The 23809-nt window shown below is 40.8% G+C and overlaps 3 protein-coding genes across 4 annotated transcripts; 2 read left to right on the forward strand and 1 right to left on the reverse strand.

Moving 5' to 3' along the window:
* The first annotated feature begins 701 nt into the window (after positions 1–701).
* LOC135550944 (CDKN2AIP N-terminal-like protein) lies at positions 702–1948 on the forward strand. Its single transcript, XM_064982230.1, has 3 exons — positions 702–1317; positions 1459–1561; positions 1763–1948. Exons 1-3 carry the CDS (start codon positions 1106–1108, stop codon positions 1769–1771), a joined length of 324 nt encoding a protein of 107 aa, XP_064838302.1. The 5' UTR covers positions 702–1105; the 3' UTR covers positions 1772–1948.
* A 1139-nt stretch (positions 1949–3087) lies between these two features.
* Positions 3088–12086, reverse strand: LOC135550943 (ubiquitin-conjugating enzyme E2 B-like). Of its 2 annotated transcripts, XM_064982229.1 has the most exons (7): positions 11926–12086; positions 10040–10094; positions 6571–6651; positions 6106–6131; positions 5430–5519; positions 5180–5268; positions 3088–4175 (listed from the first exon to the last, which is right to left on the reverse strand). In XM_064982229.1, exons 3-7 carry the CDS (start codon positions 6594–6596, stop codon positions 4047–4049), a joined length of 360 nt encoding a protein of 119 aa, XP_064838301.1. In that variant the 5' UTR covers positions 6597–6651; positions 10040–10094; positions 11926–12086; the 3' UTR covers positions 3088–4046. The 2 variants fall into 2 exon arrangements, with proteins under 2 accessions (XP_064838301.1, XP_064838300.1); XM_064982228.1 differs by lacking the exon at positions 10040–10094.
* Positions 12087–13007: 921 nt separating this feature from the next.
* LOC135549410 (cyclin-dependent kinase-like 3) lies at positions 13008–22535 on the forward strand. The gene is made up of 11 exons (XM_064979382.1): positions 13008–13175; positions 13339–13533; positions 13878–14056; positions 14263–14375; positions 16187–16326; positions 16495–16583; positions 16876–17020; positions 17546–17805; positions 18054–18132; positions 20547–20685; positions 22531–22535. The coding sequence occupies exons 1-11, from the start codon at positions 13008–13010 to the stop codon at positions 22533–22535; spliced, it is 1512 nt and encodes a 503-aa protein (XP_064835454.1).
* The last annotated feature ends 1274 nt before the right edge of the window (positions 22536–23809 follow it).

A 23809-nucleotide genomic window follows, 5' to 3' on the forward strand; every position in this document is an offset into this window, starting at 1 on the left:
CATGCACTGTCAACTGTGGGGTGGGACCTTATACAGATGTGTGCCTTTCCAAACAATTTAATTTACCCCAGATGGACTCCAATCAGGTTGTAGAAACATCTCAAGGGTAATCAAATGAAACAAGATTCACCTGAGCACAATTTCGTGTTTCATAGCAAAGGGTCTGAATACTTATGTAAATAAGGTATTTATGTATTTTATTTTGTAGAAATGTGAAAACATTTCTTTGCTAAAATTGTATTATTTAACTAGGCAAGTCAATTGAGAACAAAATCCTATTTACAATGACAGCCTACCCCGGCCAAACACGGACGACGTTGAGCCAATTGTGCGCCACCCAATGGGACTCCCAATCACTGTCGGGTGTGACGCAGCCTGGATTGGAACCAGGGCTTGCAGTGACGCATTATGCACTAAAATGTCGTGCCACTCGGGAGCCTTAAAACGTAACTGTTTAATGCAGCCATGCAGGTACAGTGGCTCCCATATGACAGATACGGTGAGTCTAAAGGAGCACACAACAAAAATATACAAGGGATACATAGCGAACATAACAAATACAACGGTTTATTATGGATTCTCATGACAATTAAGTTGGCATAACACTACGCAGAGTATGTGAATTGACGCTTTTTACTCTCGCACGCACGTTTTGACATGGTTTCGGCTTAACAGGGAAGAAGGTGGAATTTGTAGCATTTATTGCGCAAGTAAAATAAATTGAACTACTCAAACTAATAAAACATCTAAGAAGCTAGATATCATTGTGAAGGCAGCAAAATGCTTTCTGGATCTCCAGGACAGGCGAAATTGTTACAGGGAATACTGAATGAAGAGGCTACCACTCCCAGGTTCCTGAGCCCGTGTAGGGATCTGAGTATACCGTTTAATCCGACTGAAGGAGTAACGTTTTTGTTTACTTTAGAAATGTAGAAGTATCTTTTTTCACATTTCCTTTATCCCTGTTATTTTGAGTAAACGTTTATCAGTTTTCACCCCATCCAGTAGATGGCAGACCGCCAGAATACCATAGAAGGAAGAGCTTCCTGCCTTCCGTTCTGCGTACAATCATTTTTGTGTTAGGAAGTCTTGTGTACTTGTCGAAATGGCCGAGGGTGATATCGAGGAATTCATTGAACAAAACAGGCATTTGTCCGAGCTTGTAGATACATATCGTGGTATCTCCGAAAGTGAAAAACATTGGAAGGCCAGGAGGGCATTCCTATTCAGAAATATAAACGACTTTGAGGACCCACACATTGATCAGCTGCTTGCTTTGTCCATGGTATGGGCCAACAACGTGTTTCTTGGCTGTCGGTGAGTTAACAATAAATACCCATCGCGTGCATTGACTTCTTGGCTTGCTATTTAGCTAAAATGCATTTTAACTTTATATACCAAATGTATGGCATGCAATATAGATAGCTGACTAACTGCTGTTTATGTATGTTCTCTCAGATACAGTCCAGACCTCTTGGAGAAAGTGAATGAAATGGCTGAAGGAATTGTTGTGGAGGATGCCCCTGTTTTCAAAACCAGAGATGAGATCATGAAAAATCAGGTTGGTTATATTTCATACCAAAATAATGCTTCCTCTTCCAATCTTGCCTTCTTTCATGAACACAAATCTAGAAAAGATAAGACTGTTGAAAGCAATTAGGCTGGTGTCTAGTCTCTAGCTATCCCTTCCAAAACAGACCAAAGGAGGCAAGGTAACAGTGTAAGGACACACAACCATAATAATTTTGTCTCCCTCCTTCAGAAACGATAATTGGATGACCTGCTCCGTTATGGATGGATTACCTTACTGTCCAACGTTACTCCGCTGCATATGATTTTAAAATGTTACTTTATTAACATGCAAGCTTCTTATTGTTGTTTTTGTGTGTGTATTACAACACATGTAACACAAGCTAAACATTTTATACATTAAAATAATTTTAGGTGACTTGCCTGATTCATTATCTAATAAACTAGAGGCCCATTATGATAATAAAATGGGTGGGGAAATGTTGCAAGAACAAAGCATGATAAGGCCAGGAATATGCTGTGTGATGAGTTACGCTTTTTACATGTTCAATCAAAGTCTGCAGCTGTGCATCTCAGATTCAAGTACCATTTTTGAAGGTGTCCAGAAAAGGGCTTTCCATTTGGTCTTCACATATTCTCAGTTCTTCCAAATTACCCCAGGGTGAACATTGTACTACCTTGATTCCTCCCCTTTGCTTCCTCAAAATGCATTTAACCAGAGGGGATAAACCTCAGATCTTCTGCGCTAATGTGCTTTCTACAGTTTGCTGGGATGTAGTTATGTCCAAATCGTAGGAAACTGAAAACCTTTTTGCAACAAACAAGTTTCTATTAAACAAATTCAGGTATGTCTGTCCCCGTTCTGTATAAGAAACATTTTACAACAACTGACATAATACACTCCAGGGGTGTATTCAATTAATTACAGAAACCGTTAAAGAACCAAACCAAGCATACGAAAAAGTGAGGGACCTACCTGAATTTGTCCTACTGTGAGCCAAAATTGTGTTCTCCGTTGCAAAATGTTTTGCAATAGAATCAGCGTAATGGAAGGACCTACTTGAATATGTTCAACAGAAGCTTGTTTTGCTCCGTTTGGTTCTTAAACAGTTTTGTTATGAATTCACCACACACATCAGGCCCTGGAGCGTGCCCATTGGGCATTAAGGGGAACTCTGCCCCCTGTCAGTCTTATCTACTACCTCTGGTTGCACATTCCCACAGATGCCAGGTCTACTAGCTGGTATGTATTTGGCTCTTGGGAGGTTACTGGTGGCCTGCTCCTCCCCATTGAGGATGCAGGGATGAGGATTATTTACCCTAGTCCCATCAACTCTGGACCACAACCAGTTCCACTCCTTTTTTCATTGTTACCCTCTAATCAGAGACTGATTTAGACCTGGGACACCAGGTGGGTGCAATTAATTATCAGGTAGAAAATAAAACCAGCAGGCTCTGGACCTTGTGTAATAGTTGAATATCCCTCCACATAATGCATAAAACTCACACAATGCCACAGCTGCAATCAAGTAAAACAAATGATCTGAAATCAAAATCTCAAAGTCTGAAAAATGTGTTTTATGTTTATACAGCATATAAGTATACATTGTTTTGTTTTTAGAGTAAATTCACAAATGTATAACACATCCCTTCTAAGGTGAAATAAACCATGAGCTACAATATGACCTGTACTGTCTGTCACAAAAAAAAATCTCAAGCAAGCTAACTTTCATTGGGTACAAGATAAAGTGAAGAGAAATGCAAGCGTGGAAAAAACATTCAGGCTTGGAGAAAAAGCAGATGCATGGATTTGTGTTGCAATCAGCCCTTATTCTGTAGTCCTGATGTGTCTGGTTTCCACTATCTGTCCATGTTCCTAGATGAGCCAAACTCCAAATGTCCTCTTACAAGTGCCACTGTACTTGAACTCGATAAAACTGTTACAGATCACATCAGCCATATTTTAGAAAAGGTTGGCGACCAGTTTCTTTTTTTATTATTGTCGACATGCAGAATTCCCTAGTTATCGTGATGAATAGTTCTGACTCCTTTTATTCAGGAAGGTAATTTGAAACTACTACCAGGATGGGGGCAAGAGAAGCTGTCTGCTTTATAGCTGGACAATTGGTTTCAAATTAATGCTACATGACAAACAATGCAGAATTTGAGGAAGCCACTCACTCAACAAATAATGTTTTATGGTTTTCTACCAATTAAGTTCTGTTCAAACCAAGAGATGTTAAAAAACAAGTCTGTATAAACTAAAACAGTAACAGCATCAATCCAACAAAAAATATTACAAATTATGCTTGCAATAACTTATTTCACATCATGCAATAAAAAAAATCAGATTTTCCTCAGTTGTATTGGCAAGCAAGTAAAAGTCCCTACTTGTTTTTTTTATTATTTTCTGGTGGCACTTTAGTTCTTCTGATGTTGACTTCTTTTCTTGGAGGAGCTACATGAAAGATGTAAGTATTTGATACGAGTGATGAGAAGCCGGGGTGGAAGATGTGTTAGGAGTCCACCCAGCTCTGCTCCACAATGGCAGAAACTCTCTTCTCATACTCCCGCTTGTTTTCTTGATAAAGCTGTGCAGCCTGGCTGTTTGCTGGACTGTTAGGATTTGGCTCATCCAACAGCGACTGTCGACACACACACACACAAAAAGAGTGATTGAATGTACCGGTATGAAACTGGTTCTTGTACCCTACACCAATATAAAAAGTGTGGGGTTCTTGAACCCCTACACCAGTATGAAAGTGTAGGGTTCTTGGACCCTACACCAGTATGAAAGTGTGGGGTTCTTGGACCCTACACCAGTATGAAAGTGTGGGGTTCTTGGACCCTACACCAGTATGAAAGTGTGGGGTTCTTGGACCCTACACCAGTATGAAAGTGTGGGGTTCTTGGACCCTACACCAGTATGAAAGTGTGGGGTTCTTGGACCCTACACCAGTATGAAAGTGTGGGGTTCTTGGACCCTACACCAGTATGAAAGTGTGGGGTTCTTGGACCCTACACCAGTATGAAAGTGTGGGGTTCTTGGACCCTACACCAGTATGAAAGTGTGGGGTTCTTGGACCCTACACCAGTATGAAAGTGTGGGGTTCTTGGACCCTACACCAGTATGAAAGTGTGGGGTTCTTGGACCCTACACCAGTATGAAAGTGTGGGGTTCTTGGACCCTACACCAGTATGAAAGTGTGTGGTTCTTGGACCCTACACCAGTATGAAAGTGTGTGGTTCTTTAACCCTACACCTTTAGTGAGGTAGCGGAGTCACAGTCTTATGTATATCGAGGAGCAGAAATACCACAACAAAATGTAGGTAACCCTATGTATATAGTCTGTAGAGCATCTACAGATGGACTATCTACTAACCCTTACTCTAACCGTAAACTTAGCAAGCAGTTTGCTTATCAACCGATAGTATGACCATCTACAGATGGATTATCCAAATAAGGTGTGACCCAAAGGTTGCTGCTATGATCAGATATCTACTCTGCAGTGGATTGTTTTCCCCACAGAACACACTGCAAAACAACAATGAAGTACACTACATAAAGAAACTTACATTTGTAAAATATAGAAACACACAGTAATATATTATGATGTCAGACTGATAGAGGAGAGGATTACAAACCAACCTGGATAGACGTCAGAATGGACGACACATCATATGTGGGGCTCCAACGATTCTGAAGGATGTCTAAACATATACTGCCATCTGCATAAACTACAAGATCAAAATGATTGTGTATAAATGTTTCTTAGAAATTAAAACAATCATGAAACAGAATAGCTTACTCTCATTAAAAAGCGAAATGCTGAAAAGTTCATAATGTGTTCCCTATCCCATTTAGGATATCTTGAATGTGTCCATAGGGACGCTCTTACCATTTGGGTGAAACATTTTGGAGATAAATCGAACCGTGGGTGGCTTGTTAGGGTACTCTTCTGAAAATTCTATCACAAGCTTAAAAGTTCCTGCGGGGACAAGTACAAAAAAATGAGTTGTCACATACACCGGATAGGTACAATGAAATGTGTTTTACAGGGTCAGCCTTTATCGAAGCAAAATAAATGTCTTGTCCACTCCCACCCCACAGTCTGACATGACTAATATAAGCCTGAATATGAAGGCTCACCCAGTATATATGCAAAACTCAAAAGGCAGCAGAGTCATGAACCTGTCAAAATATATCACACTTTAAAATGTGTATATATATATATATTTTTTCTTTTAACCTTTAACTAGGCAAGTGAGTTAAGAACAAATTCTTATTTTACAATGATGGCCTATCCAGGCAAAACCTGGACGACGCTGGGCCAATTGTGCGCCGCCCTGTGGGACTCCCAATCACAGCCGGATGTGATACAGCCTGGATTCAAACCAGGGACTGCCTCTTGCACTGAGATGCAGTGCATTAGACCGCTGCACCACTTGGGACCCCAAAAGAATACAAGGACCGACTTTGCTCTTGGTTAGGACGATTGCAACCAGTTCATGAGTTAAAGTAATATTATGATAAACTAAGTTTAGTAATTGATTTAGAAAAACATTTTTACTTACCATCCTCAAACGGTGTAGCCACAGGCCTGCAAATAAAGGAGGAACAATTACTTGCACTGTAACAAATTCATATTAGCGATTTGACCCTGACTACCAAAACAAACATATTGCCACAATACCACTCCTTATATACTCCCCCGTTGTAACAATTACAATCTTGATACGGACTATTAATAGCACATTACAATAGAAGGTCAATTAATGAGTATGACAATACCATACATTACTGGGTTTAATACAAATGCGCTCATTTCTAATTAACTTTATATATGGCACACTGGCCTTCCACAGCTCAACAACTACATGTCACCATCTAGCCTAACCCTCAGCCAACACACACACACACCTCCCTCTCCGACTAAAACACAGCTCAACTTGCCCATATCCACGTTATCCGTACGGTCCTGGTGCCATGCCAGGATGATCAGACTGGCAAAATGAGAAGGGTGGCTTTAGAACACTCACCCAAAAATAACTGCGTTCCAAAGCATGATGTTATTCTCTGATGGAGCACCACTCACACCAGTTGGTGGGTCTTCTTGAAGTCTGAGGAAAGAGAAACAGAGGAAACAATAGAATTAAACTTAAAACCCAGATGACTGTTTTTAGAAACAAGATATCTATGTGCCTTCTTCTACCATGAGTACAAAAGTTGTGAACAAGAAAATAGTTAAACTGAAATGCTATTGCTAGTTTTCCATTGGATTGGTGACAGATTTTAATGCAAATATTATAAAATCTGCACATAAAAAATCTGCACATTTTCCCACCAATGATGTAGGTAGGCCACCTACATGAGATTATTATGGACAAAATAATTATATATTTTTTGTTGTCAAACGGCAGCCAAGCATCAAACATGTCACCAGAATAAGACCCTCAATATTTATTGGAAAGGCTCAAGCTCATCACCTTGCACTTTCACCACCCAGTGAAGTTCCCAATGTATTTAATCTGTAGCCTAATAAACTGAATGCTTTTGTAACCGATGTGAAACAGCGAGCTTAGTTAGCGGTGGTCCGCGCTAAATAGCGTTTCAATCGGTGACGTCACTTGCTCTGAGACCTTGAAGTAGTAGATCCCCTTGCTCTGCAAGGGCCGTGGCTTTTGTGGAGCGATGGGTAACGATGCTTCGAGGGTGACTGTTGTTGAGGTGTGCAGAGAGTCCCTGGTTCGCGCCCGGGTATGGGCGAGGAGACGGTCTAAAGTTACACTGTTACACTTTCACAGTGGGAGGATCACACAACATATCGCATACTTCAATATGATGGTTATAATATCAATTAGAGGTTGACCTTTATTTAACTAGGCAAGTCAGTTAAGAACACATTCTTATTTTCTATGACGGCCTAGGAATGGTGGGTTAACTGCCTCGTTCAGGGGCAGAACGACAGATTTTCACCTTGTCAGCTCAGGGGATTGAATCTTGCAACCTTACAGTTAACTAGTCCAACGCTCTAACCACATGCCTCATTGCATTCCATGAGGAGACTGCCTGTTACGCGAATGCAGTAAGCCAAGGTAAGTTGCTAGCTAGCATTAAACTTATCTTATAAAAAACAATCAATCAATCACATTTCACTAGTTAACTACACATGGTTGATGATATTACTAGTTTATCTAGCGTGTCCTGCGTTGCATATAATCGATGCGGTGCGTATCGTTGCTCCAATGTGTACCTAACCATGAACATCAATGCCTTTCTTAAAATCAACACACAGAAGTATATATTTTTTAAACCTGCATATTTAGCTAAAAGAAATCCAGGATAGCAGGCAATATTAACCAGGTTAAATTGTGTCACTTCACTTACATTCATTGCACTCAGAGTCAGTGTATATGCAACAGTTCGGGCCGCCTAATTTGCCAGAATTTTACGTAATCATGACATAACATTGAAGGTTGTGCAATGTAACAAGAATATTTAGACTAATGGATGACATAAAATACGGAACGGTTCCGTATTTCACTGACAGAATAAACGTCTTGTTTTTGAGATGATAGTTTCCGGATTCGACCTTATTAATGACCTAAGGCTCGTATTTCTGTGTGTTATCATGTTATAACTAAGTCTATGATTTGATAGAGCAGTATGACTGAGCGATGGTAGGCAGCAGCAGGCTCGTAAGCATTCATTCAAACAGCACTTTCGTGCGTTTTGCCAACAGCTCTTTGTTGTGCATCAAGCATTGCTTGTTCCCCTTGCTCTGCATGGGTAACGCTGCTTCGAGGGTGGCTGTTGTCGTTGTGTTCCTGGTTCGAGCCCAGGGAGGAGCGAGGAGAGGGACGGAAGCTATACTGGCAATACTAAAGTGCCTATAAGGACATCCAATAGTCAAAGGTTAATTAAATACAAATGGCATAGAGAGAAATAGTCCTATAATTACTATAATAACTACAACCTAAAACATCTTACCTGGGAATATTGAAGACTCATGTTAAAAGGAACCACCAGCTTTCATATGTTCTCATGTTCTGAACAAGGAACTCAAACGTTAGCTTTCTTACATGGCACATATTGCACTTTTACTTTCTTCTCCAACACTTTGTTTTTGCATTATTTAAACCAAATTGAACATGTTTCATTATTTATGAGGCTAAATTGATTTTATTGATGTATTATATTAAGTTAAAATAAGTGTTCATTCAGTATTATTGTAGTTGTCATTATTACAAATAAATAACAATAAAATTGGCTTTTTTCGGTCCTACAATAATCGTTATCAGCGTTGAAAAATCATAATCGGTCAAACTCTAATATCAATATTGGCACATGAAAAAAGGTGTTTCCACTGCCATTACTCACATAATTAATTTTAGACAAAATGATCCAACTTGTCTAGCATATTTTGGCACTAAATCCAGTAGTGTCATTCCAAAAACTCACCACATAAAAAATCTAACTTTAACAGCTTTCCTTCATGCACAAGGTAAACTGTATTTCTCAGATCCATCTACAAGTCTCTACAGAAAATACCACCACAATTAACCCCATTTACCGTTAGCTCCCTACCCACGGTAAAATGAAATGATACTGCACAGTGCTGCTATCCATTGTGAGTCACATTTTAATTATGCTTTATTAGGGTAGTACTTGTAATTTTGTTGTTCCCGGCAAGGAAATCTTGATGCTGTCAGATACTTGTCCTGTGATGTAAGCTACAAATAACAAATAAATATCTTATGAACAATGTAGTTCTACCAGTATGTGTTCTGTGAGATATAATTCAACAAACCAGTGATCAAACACACAATGCTTATCAAGGAATGCTCCAAACTCCAAGGCCAATTGGTGGCAGAGGCAGCCAAGCAGAGTAGCGTAGAACAGGATTATAATGTTACTATACAGTTGAAATCAGAAGTTAACATACAAGTTTTAATGACTCCAACCTAAGTGTTTTTCACCCACTCCACAAATTTCTTGTTAACAAACTATAGTTTTGGCAAGTCAGTTAGGACATCTACTTTGTGCATGACAAGTAATATTTCCAACAATTGTTTATAGACAGATTATGTCACTTATAATTCACTGTATCACAACTCCAGTGGGTCAGAAGTTTACATACACTAAGTTGACTGCCTTCAAACATCTTGGAAAATTCCAGAAAATTATGTCATGGCTTTAGAAGCTTCTAATTGACATTATTTGAGTCAATTGGAGGTGTACCTGTGGATGCATTTCAAGGCCTACCTTCGAACTCTGTGCCTCTTTGCTTGACATCATGGGAAAATAAAAAGAAATCAGCTAAGACCCCCCCCAAAAACAACAACATTGTAACAAGTCTGGTTCATCCGTGGGAGCCATTGCCAAACACCTGAAGGTACTACGTTCATCTGTACAAACAATAGTACGCAAGTATAAACACCATGGCACCATGCAACCGTCATACCACTCAGGAATGAGACTCGTTCTGTCCCCTAGAGATGAACTTACTTTGGTGTGAGAAGTGCAAATCAATCCCAGCACAGCAAAGGACCTTGTGAAGATGCTGGAGGAAACAGGTACAAAAGTATCTATATCCACAGTTAAACGAGTCCTATATCGACAACCTGAAAGGCCGCTCAGCAAGGAAGAAGCCACTGCTCCAAAACAGTAATAAAAGCCAGACTACGATTTGCAACTGCACATGGGGACAAAGATCGTACTTTTTGGAGAAATGTTCTCTGGTCTGATGAAACAAAAATAGAACTGTTCGGCCATAATGACCATCGTTATGTTTGGAGGAAAAAGGGGAGGCTTGCAACCCGAAGAACCCCATCCCAACCGCGAAGCACGGGGGTGGCAGCAACATGTTGTGGGGATGCTTTGCTGCAGGAGGGACTGGTGCACTTCAAATAGATGGCATCATGAGGTAGGAAAATTAGGTGAATATATATTGAAGCAACATCAATACATCAGTCAGGAAGTTAAAGCTTGGTTGTAAATGGGTCTTCCAAATGGACATTGACCTCAAGCATACTTCCAAAGTTGTGGCAAAATGGCTTAAGGACAACAAAGTCAAGGTATTAGAGTGGCCATCACAAAGCCCTGACCATAATCCTATAGAAAATATGTGGGCTGAACTGAAAAAGCATGTGCGAGCAAGGAGGCTTACAAACCTGACTCAGTTACACCAGCTCTGTCAGGAGGAATCGACCAAAAATCACCCAACTTATTGTGGGAAGCTTGTGGAAGGCTACTCAATATGTTTGACCCAAGTTAAACAATTTAAAGGCAATGCTACCAAATACCAATTGAGTGTATGTAAACTTCTGACCCACTGGGAATGTGATGAAAGAAATAAAAGCTGAAATAAATCACTACTATTATTCTGACATTTCACATTCTTAAAATAAAGTGGTGATCCTAACTGACCAAAGACGGGGAATTTTTACTAGGGTTAAATGTCAGAAAAAACTGAGTTTAAATGTATACTTCTGACTTCAACTGTATATGCACATCTACATGAGTCTCCATGGAGTTCCTAAGTATCACCTTTTTCCATTGACAGGTGTGCTACAGACTCTTCTGGAGACAGACATTGAGCTGCTATAGTGTAACTAATTGGCTTGCCCAGGCAGATGCCATCTGGAATCAAACAGACGGTAGCTGCCGGGGCTTTACATGAAGCCCTGGCCAGGTGGGTTTGTCCTCATCAGGAATAAAGGCCTACTTCTGAAACCTATGCCTAATCCCAATTTTTGGAGTTTCTCCTTTCACATAACTGAATACTTATACTATTGCCTACAGAAAATATTGCTGAATGTTGTCCCTAAATACATAGGTCTGGAAATACGGCATACAAGAGCAGGGCAACACAATCAGAAGTTAGGGTTGTGTAACACCTGTCCGACCATCAGTACACTGAGATTAGCAACCTAGCTAGTTTACTAGTAGTCTAACTCAGCTAGCACATCCTTTTTTATCGATACAAATCAAATACATTTGGCAGGTATCTAACGTTAGTAAGTTAATAAGTATTTGGCTAACTAAGAGTTTAATTTCCTTACTAAACTATCTAACGTTAGCTAAATGCAGAGGGACAGACGAGTTCGATTTAGCTAGATAACGTTACTGTACCTAGCTATAAAAAAAATAAACTTTAGCTAACATCTGTATGACAATGTAGTTCTAGCTGGCGAATTGAAGCAACATTATTGACCTAGTACTACAACTAGTTAGGTATCAGACAGTCAGTACAAAGTACTCAATTAATGACTGGCTCTATGATTAGCTAACATTAACTACAAACAGTGTACATGTACTGCAGGCCTCAAATTAGCTAACGCGTTAGCTAGCTAAATACAACACACAAGAGCAGAGTCAAAACGTTGCACTACCTTTTGAAATCTCTCATAAGTCGTCTTCTAGCCGGAGTAGACATGATTCAAAACGTAAAAAATTATACTTTGGTCATAAAAATCTGTCGAAACCGGTTTTATTTTGGGTAAATCTTCCGTCTGTGCCCCTTTCTTCTCTCCAAAACAACTACAGTGACGTCAGGTACTTCCACAGGGGAAACGAGCAAGAACATTCGTTTGGAATAGTCCACTTTCATTATGAGTAGTGTGAATCTTATCAAATTAACACATTTCATCCAATATGTGAACAGTACATGCAATTTACACGACACCCATACTTGGTTAGTATTCAAAGTGTCGTCTATCATACATCACATAAACGGTTGTTTGTTTTTATTTAACGCGCTAACCCTTTCCTCAAGAAATAATGGTTTAATCCCAACTTCATCACTTCATCAGTCACTCGACCAGTTGCAACATGGATACATATGCTGATGTGTAGTCTCTGAAGCATAATTTACATTTCATCAAGTCATGTATAGCAAAGAAACCATATATCAAGTTGACTATGTGTCCATGGTTATGGTCATTTCTTGGTGTAAAGACTAGTTTACATGTCAGCTCAAACCTAATTATTCACTTGGTTAATTCCACTGTATCCATGTGGAATGTTCTAGAACGCCTCTGAATTGTTATCAACTTTGCCTGTTGTTATGGTGACCACATTCTAATTTCACACCTTTTTGTTTGTGACAGAATTATTCTGGGGTGGAATAATTCTGGGAAGAAAACCTGAAGTGTGTTTTTCAAACATGAAGTGGTCTGTCAGTTAGAGGCATCGTTTATTTCAAACATGAAATTGTGTAATTTATGAGAGCAGTAAAGCCAGGAGAAAAAAATACATGAACATAATCTTTGTATCTACTCAGCAGTAAGTATTTTGACCACATTGTGTTTTGTGTAATCGCGTTGTAGGTTATATGACCCTGTTTTCACTGGTCATTTGAAAGTATTACACTAGATGTTGTATGTGTTTTGTATGCCTTTATATCTGTTTCTGCTTTGAAATTAATATGAATACATTTATCCATATGTGCTCAAGGACAGCCCACTGAAGGAAGATGGATATGTATGAGAACCTTGGCGTCGTAGGTGAGGGGAGCTATGGTACAGTGATGAAGTGTCGACACAAGGAGATTGGACACATTGTGGCCATCAAGAGGTTCAATGACAAGGAAGAGGACAAAACCATGAAAAAGGTTATCATGAGAGAAATCAAACTTCTGAGGGTGAGGAACTTATTGATCAGTTCCACATAAAGCAGCAGTGTTGCTGTGACTGTCTCAAATATCAAGTACAATTCACTCGTTGGCTACAGTCCAACTAATGTCACATCCCTGATAACAGCATACTACTACAACGTTAATTCTGTTCATATATGTCTTTACACAGAAATTTTGCCATGAAAACCTTGTGAACATGCTGGAGGTATTCCGGTTCAAGAAGCGCTTGTATGTTGTCTTTGAGTACATTGACCGCACAGTTCTGGAAGACCTGGAGAGATATCCTCGTGGTTTGGACAACAAGCGCCTCAGAAAGTACATGTTCCAAATTCTACGAGCCATGGATTATCTTCACACCAGCAATGCAAGTATTCCTCTGTAGCTCAGTTGGTAGAGCATAGTCCTTGCAATGCCAGGATAGTGGGTTTGATTCCTGGGACCACCCGTGCGTAAAATCTATGCATGCATGACTAAGTTGCTTTGGATAAAAGTGTCTGCTAATTGACATATATATTATTCTCATTTCATAGATTCTGCCTAGTGAGTGCACAGGAAGATATACAATACATGATGTGCCAAATGACAAGTTTAAAACTATGAGTTGAATTTGCTATTATGAAGGGCGTTGAACAATATTAAAGAAATAAACTTGTTGACAGTAAAACAGTAGTTCTTCACTGGCTTGAAACATGCATCTTTTCTCAACAGATCATTCACAGAGATGTCAAACCTGAGAATGTTCTTGTCTCTAACTCTGGGGTGGTGAAGCTCTGTGACTTTGGGTTTGCCAGAACCTTGGCACCGACTGGGGAGCCTCTCACAGACTATGTGGCCACGAGGTGGTACAGAGCCCCAGAACTTTTAGTGGCAGACAACACTTACAGCAAGTGGGTATCAAGTAGAACCACAGATCTCAGGGCAGTGTTCAATCTTGAATGTATTATGGAATAAGACCACAGTAATTATAATGTCAAATCTTCTAAGGGTTGCTCATCATTTTGGTACAGATATCATGTTTATACCACAGCATCGTTGAATACTCGTTTCTGAAGGACATTCTAGAATGATAGATTCTTTGTATTTTCTTTACTAGACCTGTAGATGTGTGGGCCATTGGCTGCTTGATTATAGAGATGGCTACAAGCAATGCTTTTCTGACGGGGACCTCTGACCTGGACCAGGTGCACAAAATAGTCAGCAAAGTGGGTAAGTACAAACCAATGGGTATGTTAGCCTGAGTGACAGTCTGTTTCTGCTATCATTAACTCCTAGTCACTCATTGTCATTGGCTTAACAATGACTAAAACAGATCTGGGACCATGCTAAGGGTGTGGGCATCAATGGTGGAAATGTGGACTTGATAACATCTAAGGCCTCTAATATTGTAGATGTAATTAAAATAACTATTTGCACTTAATCAAACTGTTGTCCATTCTCCGAAGGGAGCACAGATAACCTAAAGCTTTTCCGACATCAGTAGGGCAACAGGCCTGCTAGGATTTCACCATTGTTGAAAAGTAGGTCACAAAGAGACAAAAAGGCAGTGTAATCTGTATCCCAAATGGCAGCCTATTCCCTTTATTGTGCACTACTTTTGACCAGGGCTTATAGGGCTCTGCTCAAAAGGGTCCTGTGTGGCTCAGTCGGTAGAGCATGGCGCTTGCAACGCCAAGCGTCGTGGGTTCGATTCCCGCTGGGGCCACCCATATGTAAAAGTAGTGGCCCCAGCCGACTTGTAAGTCGCTTTGGACAAAAGCGTCTGCTAAATGGGATATATTATAAAAGTAGTGCTCCTGAATGGCGCATCAGTCTAAGGCACTACATCTCAGTGCTAGAGGTATCACTACAGACCCTGGTTCGATTCCAGGCTGAATCCCAACTGGCCGTGATTGGGAGTCCCATAGGGCAGCGCCCAATTTGCCCAGTGTCGTTAGGTTTGGCCAGGGTAGGCTGCCATTGTATTAAATAAATCTAAATCAAATAGATAATAGGGCTATTTGGAACATCATCATTTTTTCCTGGTTAAGAGCCCCCCAATGAATTTGGCCCTATCCTAACGCTTAACAGATTTACATTGTATGTCGATTTGTGGCTTAATACGGGGGCAGAGAGGGACAATTGGCTTCGCTCTATAAATAAACTTTATTCAATCCTTGGCCAGCAGTGACAAATAAACCAATGCTGAAAATGAACTGTGGCATTTTGGCTTTTATCCAGGCCTGTACAAGGAAAACCCCAATGATCCTTTTGGCATTTTGGCCCTGGACATAAGCGCAAGCTAAATAGAGGGGAGTGAGATAACACTGCTGTTTTTGGTTGTTCCTTGGGTGTTTTCATTAGGATAACTGACTTGCCGGGCATACACATGCCTATTACTGTGAGAGAGAGAGAGAGAGAGAGAGAGATTAAAGTGATCCCTTCTGTATTAGAGAGTCTTTTAGCAGGTTCAATCTGTGTTTCATTAATTCTCTTTGGTGGAATGGGATACTCAGGCTATTTGACTCTCTAATCCGCCCCAGTGTGTATCTCTCTGTTTCCGAAAAGAGAGGCTCTCTGGAGGGAGCTAATGTCAGAATGTCAGTGAAGATTGAAGCCACGGGTAGCGAGGGACGTGGAGAGGCCGACATACTGTCTCCTCTCTTCCACCAGCGGTCTGTGGACAGAACTCATCCTCCCAGCAGAATGAAAGAGCTATTTACAACACTCTCTGTGTCACAATAATGATTCATTACACTTCATGGTGATGTGATGGCTGCCACCCCACTGAGTGCAGGGGATGTAACCAGTGCCCTGTACTGTTTATCAATGCTAATCAGAAGTGAAGCTATGTGATTGTACAGCTAATTAGCTTGTTATAGTGTCGTTTTACTACTGAATGTGTGATGGTCATAATTGGGTTACATAGATAATTGAAGTACTGCGCAACGATTTGAGGAATCAGATAACCTCAGGATGGCTCCCCTTCTATGATCTGGTATGTAATGGTATATTGATACACAGGTGTTTTGTCTTGATAGGGCCGTTGACCCGTCATCAGCAAGACCTGTACTTCCAGAACCCCATCTTTGCTGTGGCCAGCCTTCCTGAGGTGCAGCTCCTCAGGGACCCCAGGAGGAAGTACCACAAACTCCACTTCTTAGTGGCTGAAATAGTGGATGTAAGTCTACAGAGAGATAGTGAAGAATGTGTAGGGAGTGTGACAGGAGTTTGTCTTAAAGAATTCAAGGAGGATTTCCAGGGCAGGTCACATGGTCAGGAAAAGGCTTGACCCTAAGAATGTGACATGGGTTGTTTACTTTTACAGTAAAGGTCTTCTTTGTTTTAGTCATGCCTACAGATTGATCCATCTCACAGGGCTGCGTGCTCCATGTTGCTCGTTCATCGGTACTTCACCAAAGACGGGTTCGTTGAAAGGTGAGTCGGGTCCGGTCAACCTTGCATGTCTAGTGTACTGGGAGAAGCAATTAGCTTGTAAGAGAGTGGAGTGAGATTCTTGACCTACATTCTGACCTGCTTACGTACAAAATGGGGATGTGATACTACATTGTCATAGTGTCATAGTCTGGCCACACACACATTGTTTTGCCTTGTGTTGCTAGCCTTGAACTTTCCTTGAAATGTTCTAATATTTATGAGATACTGTTTAGTAGTTGTAATAATGTCATGAACTGCAATTGACCTGAATAACTGCTACTTCCTGCTTCAGATTCATACCAGAGATACAGGCATTGATACTGAAAGATGCCAAGGTTAACAGCATGCACTGGATTCATAGTAGCTCATGGGAGCCACCAGAGGACCAAGGAACAGGAGTCTTGTCCTCATCCTCATGTAACAGAAAGCCAGTGAAGGTATAAACTACATGGACCCTTAGTCAGGGCGCAAAGCACTAAGATAGCACCTTATTCTACATTTTACAGGTCTGTTCGTTTAGCACATGCTCTTACCCATTTATATGTGCAGTAAGTGGGCAGAGCAACTAAGTAAATAAATCAAATCAAATTGTATTTGTCACACGCCCTGAATACAGCAGGTGTAGATCTTACAGTGAAATGCTTACTTACAAGCCCTTAACCAACAATGCTTTAAGAAAAATACGTGTGAAGTAAAAAATAGATAAGTAACAAATAAAAAATAATAAAACAAATAATTAAAGAGCAGCAGTAAAATAAGAGTAGCGAGGCTATATACATGGGGTAACGGTACAGAGTCAATGTGTGGATGCACAGCTTCGTCAAGGTTATTGAGGTAATATGTACATGTAGGTAGAGTTAAAGTAACTACAAGTCAAAGCATATATACGGTGTTGTAGAAATATAGATTTACAAGATCCATACCAGTAAGCCATACTGCACATGGGACTGTTTTTGTTTTAGGACACTGAGAAGGACCGACGTGGGAAGGAGCCTGAGCAGAAGCATTCTAGGGCAGGAAGGAGGTCAGAGATCAGGATGACCTGCAGCCCTGTCTCATCTCAGACAAACAGACAGCCCTTTACCTCCACCTCTACCTCCATCCCAGACCCCCCTCAATCTCAGGACAAGGCTGTAGCCTTTACCATGCCCCGCATCAACGCCAGCAACAATCTTTTTGCTGCTGTCCCCGTTCCATGCTGTATGGAAGTCACCAAGTCCCGGTCAGTGGCTCTCAGATCAGAGAGATATATAGGACGCTTTATCTGGTATAGTGTTGTTCAGAATACCACCCAGTGATTTCAGAGTAGCTGTATCAGACTCACTAGATCCAGTACTTCCAAAGTGTATATTCTTAAAGGTATTTATCTATTCTGGACGTTCTGTCATTTCATCCTGGCAGTTCTTGAAAAGCATGCTTTGGTAGGGTATACCAAGTCAGAGATGCTCATGCTTGTGTCTGTGTTTGTAGCACTGATAAGGTAAAGAGACGGCCGAGCCCTACTGACCTGGCCATGGGGAATAGTCAGCTGACTGATGCCCCGTCTCAGGTAAGTAACGAAAGGTGTGTGCAGTGCATGTAAAGGGGAACACAGACACATGAAAACAAGCAAGTGAATAAACAAAAAGATCAAATACCAAACCTTCTATTATATAACATGCTTGACATCTGGCCCAAGCCTACAGTATGTCTGTAACAGCAGGTGGGTGCGTGGGTGTCTGTACATGCAACAGTCATTGGGGCTGACAAGCTCTTTGTCATTGTTTCCACTCCCAAAGGAATGCTCTCTGACTTACCCCACAGTAATGTTGTAGTTTTCCTAACATCTCACCCGGTATGTTAAGAACAGAACATAGTGTCTTCTGTGTTTACACCCTTTCTGTCATCAAGTTAAACCTCATGGAAGACAATGTTAACCCACTTGGAATGCAGCCGTGATTACCATATAAAATAATTGGGCGCAATGAAAATGCAAGCTTTTACAATATAGTAGCAAACAACTGTCTAGTTCTTCTATTGTTCAAAATACCTTATGACCTCTACATGTATATTTTTCTTACATAAATATTATTGTTTTGCCCTGATGAGTGTTTATCATAGCTATCGTAGTACAGTTACAGACAAATAGCCTAATGTAAATTCCTGATTATATTTAACATAGATTTAACATAGATCACACACATATATATATATATACACAAACATAAACACACATGTAATATCTTCATGTTCTCATTAACAAGTCAAGTATACATTGATTAAATATCTTTATATAAGAATATACACTTTGGAAGTATAGAAAGATATTTAATCAATGTACAGTCGTGGCCAAAAGTTTTGAGAATAACACACATATAATAAAATAATAATAATAATAATAACACATTAATTTTCACAAAGTCTGCTGCCTCAGTTTGTATGATGGCAATTTGCATATACTCCAGAATGTTATGAAGAGTGATTAGATGAATTGCAATTAATGGCACAGTCCCTCTTTGCCATGCAAATGAACTGAATCTCCCAAAAACATTTCCACTGCATTTCAGCCCTGCCAGAAAAGGACCAGCTGACATCATGTCAGTGATTCTTTCGTGTGAGTGTTGACGAGGACAGGGCTGGAGATTACTCTGTCATGTTGACTGAGTTCGATTAACAGACTGGAAGTTTCAAAAGGAGGGTGGTGCTTGGAATCATTGTTCTTCCTCTGTCAACCATGGTTACCTGCAAGAAAACACGTGCCGTCATCATTGCTTTGCACAAAAAGGGATTCACAGGCAAGGATATTGCTGCCAGTAAGATTGCACCTAAATCAACCATTTATCGGATCATCAAGAACTTCATGGAGATTGGTTCAATTGTTGTGAAGAAGGCTTCAGGGCGCCCAAGAAAGTCCAGCAAGCGCCAGGACCGTTTCCTAAAGTTGATTCAGCTGGGGGATCGGGGCACCACCAGTAAAGAGCTTGCTCAGGAATGACAGCAGGCAGGTGTGAGTGCATCTGCACGTATAGTGAGGCAAAGACTTTTGGAGGATGGCCTGGTGTCAAGAAGGGCAGCAAAGCAGCCACTTCTCTCCAGGAAAAACATCAGGGACAGACTGATATTCTGCAAAAGGTACAGGGATTGGACTGCTGAGGACTGGGGTAATGTAATTTTCTCTGATGAATCCCCTTTCCGATTGTTTGGGGCATCCGGAAAAATGCTTGTCAGGAGAAGACAAGGTGAGCGCTACGATCAGTGCTGTGTCATGCAAACAGTAAAGCATCCTGAGACCATTCATGTGTGGGGTTGCTTCTCAGCCAAGGGAGTGGGCTCACTCACAATTTTGCCTAAGAACGCAGCCATGAATAAAGAATGGTACCAACACATCCTCTGAGAGCAACTTCTCCCAACCATCCAGAAACAGTTTGGTGACAAACAATGCATTTTCCAGCATGATGGAGCACCTTGGCTCGGGGAACAGAACATTGATATTTTGGGTCCATGGCCAGGATACTCCCCACATCTTCATCCCATTGAGAACTTGTGGTCAATTCTCAAGAGGCGGGCGGACAAACAAAAACCCACAAATTCGGACAAACTCCAAGCATTGATTATGTAAGAATGGGCTCCCATCAGTCAGGATGTGGCCCAGAAGTTAATTGACGGCATGCCAGGGTGGACTGCAGAGGTCTTGAAAAGAAGGGTTAACACTGCAAATGTTGACTCTTTGCACCAACTTCATGTAATTGTCAATAAATGCCTTTGACACTTATGAAATGCTTGTAATTACACTTCAGTATTCCACCTGACAAAAATATCTAAAGACACTGATGCAGCAAACTTTGAAAATTAAGATTTGTGTTATTCTCAAAACGTTTGGCCACGACTGTATACTTGACTTGTTAATGAGAACATGAAGGTATTGAATGTGTGTTTATGTTTGTGTATATTTTTATGATTGTGTTGTGTTTGGTTGTATTGCAGAGTGACAGCCATAATAACCTCCAGGTTGAGATGTCCAGTCTGGCTAAAAAGAAGGTGAAGTCAGTGAGAGACATGAGAGATGTGCGCTTCCCTGGACTTCCTGTGTTTGGCCACCAGATGGAGCTGAAGTTTACAGATGGTAAACAACGTTGTCTTGGTTTCAGTTCTCTATCTTGTATTTTACTTGTCTTTCTACTAAATCATGTGATCCCCTGTAAAGTTTTGGGTAGAAGTTGTAATTTTTCTCAGATCTTGGATCATCTTTCTCTCACCAAATCTTAACCATAACTGATAGAGGTATTAGGAAAACACAAATTGACCTTAGATCAGTGTCTTGGGGCAACTTGACCTTACTCCCACGGTAAGTCAGCTCCCACGGTAAGTCAGCTCCCACGGTAAGTCAGCTCCCACAGTAAGTCAGCTCCCACAGTAAGTCAGCTCCCACGGTAAGCCATCTCCCACGGTAAGTCATCACCCACGGTAAGTCATCTCCCACGATAAGTCATCTCCCATGGAAGTCATCTCCCATGGAAGTTAGCTCCCACGGTAAGTTAGCTCCCACGGTAAGTTAGCTCCCACGGTAAGTCAGCTCCCACGGTAAGTCAGCTCCCACTGTAAGTCAGCTCCCACTGTAAGTCAGCTCCAACGGGAAGTCAATTCCCAAAATGTAATCTGATACTAGACTTGAACACACATAATTTCCAAAATGAATCTGTCTGACTTAATTGAAAACAAAAAGAAATTGGCCCAAGACTGAACGAGAATGAAACTACAGGGCTGTGTAGTATTAATCAATTAAAATAACTTGTATCATTGAATCACCTGAGGACAGAGATAAACATCCATTGATTTATTGAAGGCGTTTGGTGTTGTTGAAAAATGTTGATGTGCCAAGTTTATACTTAATGGGGTGTCACGGCTCAGTGTGGCTCCAGGACATTAGAGCATGTGGCCGGAGTAATGTTACTCTAGGATTAGGGTCGGAGTAATGTTACTCTAGGATTAGGGTCGGAGTAATGCTACTCTAGGATTAGGGTCGGAGTAATGCTACTCTAGGATTAGGGTCGGAGTAATGTTACTCTAGGATTAGGGCCGGAGTAATGTTACTCTAGGATTAGGGTTGGAGTAATGTTGCTCTAGGATTAGGGCCGGAGTAATGTTGCTCTAGGATTAGGGCCGGAGTAATGTTGCTCTAGGATTAGGGCCGGAGTAATGTTGCTCTTGGATTAGGGCCGGAGTAATGTTACTCTAGGATCAGGGCCGGAGTAATGTTACTCTTGGATTAGGGTCAGAGTAATGTTACTCTTGGATTAGGGCCGGAGTAATGTTGCTCTTGGATTAGGGCCGGAGTAATGTTGCTCTTGGATTAGGGCCGGAGTAATGTTGCTCTTGGATTAGGGCCGGAGTAATGTTGCTCTAGGATTAGGGCCGGAGTAATGTTGCTCTAGAATTAGGGCCGGAGTAATGTTGCTCATGATGTAGTGTGTGTGGGCCTCAGTGAGGAGGGAACTTGAGGGACATGGCGGTGGTGATTGAGGGCAAGGGTTATGTTTTTGTCATGGATAGTGGTCCAGCTGGGCAAAACAGACAGTTCTAGCCAGACACACACACACACACACACACACACACACACACACACACACACACACACACACACACACACACACACACACACACACACACACACACACACACACACACACACACACACACACACACACACACACACACACAAAGAGAGATTAGATAATAGCCATATCTGCCTAAACAATCTGTTCTGATTACTGAAGAATATATCATCAGAGAAATATATTCTAAAGTGGACCATGTTTGATTCTAATAATGTAGTACAGATAGAACTTGTTGAGTGAACGCATCCATGTTGACAACATGCTGCTTGATACAGAATGTTTTACTCTCCTATGTAAATGTAATGTGTTACCATCACCCTATGTGTAACCAAAGTGTGGTTTTCTCTGTGCAGATTAAGTAAGGTTTTTCAAAGTGTAGATTAGTGTGTGTGTTCAGAAGAAACATGATTATTGTTTTATTCAGCAAAGCACTTGAGGAAGGAGCTGAAGAGCAGAGGAAGAGAAGAAGACTCCAGAATACCATCATTGCCGTCATCCGATTTCACTGACCACGGAAATAAGTAGGTAAGATTCTGACAAATATTTGTCAAGCGTTGCATAGGTACAGACAAGTATTATATAAACTGTTGTTGTTATTAACTCTCTCGGAGGCCTAACTCAGTTAAGGACTATGTCAAGGTTATTCAGGACAATTATTTCTTAATTGAATGTTTTTTCTTCAGGTTTTGGAGGGAACAGTACTACCATTGAGAGTTGATCTTAATTTCTTAACTGGGTCCTGGCACAGGATGGTTTTGGTGCCTAAACAACATTTGACTGAAGATAATAAAAAGAATAACAATAAATGTTTTAGACACACTTGGTGTTTGTGATAAGCATCTTTAACTTCAACAGTTAGAATAATGTATTTTTTTGTTCCACTTTTCAGTATTTTATCCACCATATCCCTCACTGTGCCCCACCAACCATTCAAAAAGAAAGACATTGAAATTAAAGATACCCCCCCAGACTGTTGTTGAGATTCAATTGGCACATCCTCATTTGCACTGAGTTGCCATCTTACAGCAACAGCAAAAGTCAGTGGCTGCATTTCAAACTCATAAAAGACACACCCTTGTCCACTTACCCTCGCCCTATGCCCTTGGGGGAATCCCCCGGCCATAGTTGTCATCGGTCCAGATGATAGGCCAAGCAAGGGAAGTTTGCAATGTAACCCCCTTAGCCCTCGTTTTTAATAAAGTTTGCGAGTGTACAATTATGTTCACTTTGGGGCCTGAAACGCCCCATAATTAGATTTGCGATGATTGTACATCCACTAATAAAAGTCAGACCAAAACATAAAACCTCAAAGTCAATATGGAGTCAACATACAAGTGTAAGTAAAACCAAATGTAAATAAGTTAGAAATTGTGCTACTAATGCACAAACACATTTCATAAAGTAATGTTTTTGTTTGGTTAGCTTTCGGAAATGTTCCTTCTTCAGAAGTAGCTCGGCAGGCTAACTTTATTTAGCTAATTAATTTGCTAGCTATCATACAGTAGGCGTATATTAATAATGCTATAGTTAATATAAGTAGACATGTAATCATAATTGACTGTAGCGCATATAAAGCACCCACAAGCTACCGGTGGCTGAAAACACAATCTCGGGGTGAACGCAAGTGGATAC

Source organism: Oncorhynchus masou, chromosome 12 (assembly GCF_036934945.1).
Source record: "Oncorhynchus masou masou isolate Uvic2021 chromosome 12, UVic_Omas_1.1, whole genome shotgun sequence".
Classification (NCBI taxonomy): Eukaryota; Metazoa; Chordata; class Actinopteri; order Salmoniformes; family Salmonidae; genus Oncorhynchus; species Oncorhynchus masou.

Coding starts and splice junctions, on each gene's coding strand:
- LOC135550944 (XM_064982230.1), top strand. CDS start 1,106: ATGGCCGAGGGTGATATCGAGGAATTCATTGAACAAAACAGGCATTTG. Junction 1,318..1,458: donor AACGTGTTTCTTGGCTGTCG/GTGAGTTAACAA, acceptor ATGTTCTCTCAG/ATACAGTCCAGACCTCTTGG.
- LOC135550943 (XM_064982228.1), bottom strand. CDS start 11,969: ATGTCTACTCCGGCTAGAAGACGACTTATGAGAGATTTCAAAAG. Junction 5,520..6,105: donor GGCTACACCGTTTGAGGATG/GTAAGTAAAAAT, acceptor TTGTCCCCGCAG/GAACTTTTAAGCTTGTGATA. Junction 5,269..5,429: donor CAAAATGTTTCACCCAAATG/GTAAGAGCGTCC, acceptor TTGATCTTGTAG/TTTATGCAGATGGCAGTATA.
- LOC135549410 (XM_064979382.1), top strand. CDS start 13,008: ATGGATATGTATGAGAACCTTGGCGTCGTAGGTGAGGGGAGCTATGGT. Junction 13,176..13,338: donor GAGAAATCAAACTTCTGAGG/GTGAGGAACTTA, acceptor GTCTTTACACAG/AAATTTTGCCATGAAAACCT. Junction 16,584..16,875: donor AAAGACGGGTTCGTTGAAAG/GTGAGTCGGGTC, acceptor TTCCTGCTTCAG/ATTCATACCAGAGATACAGG.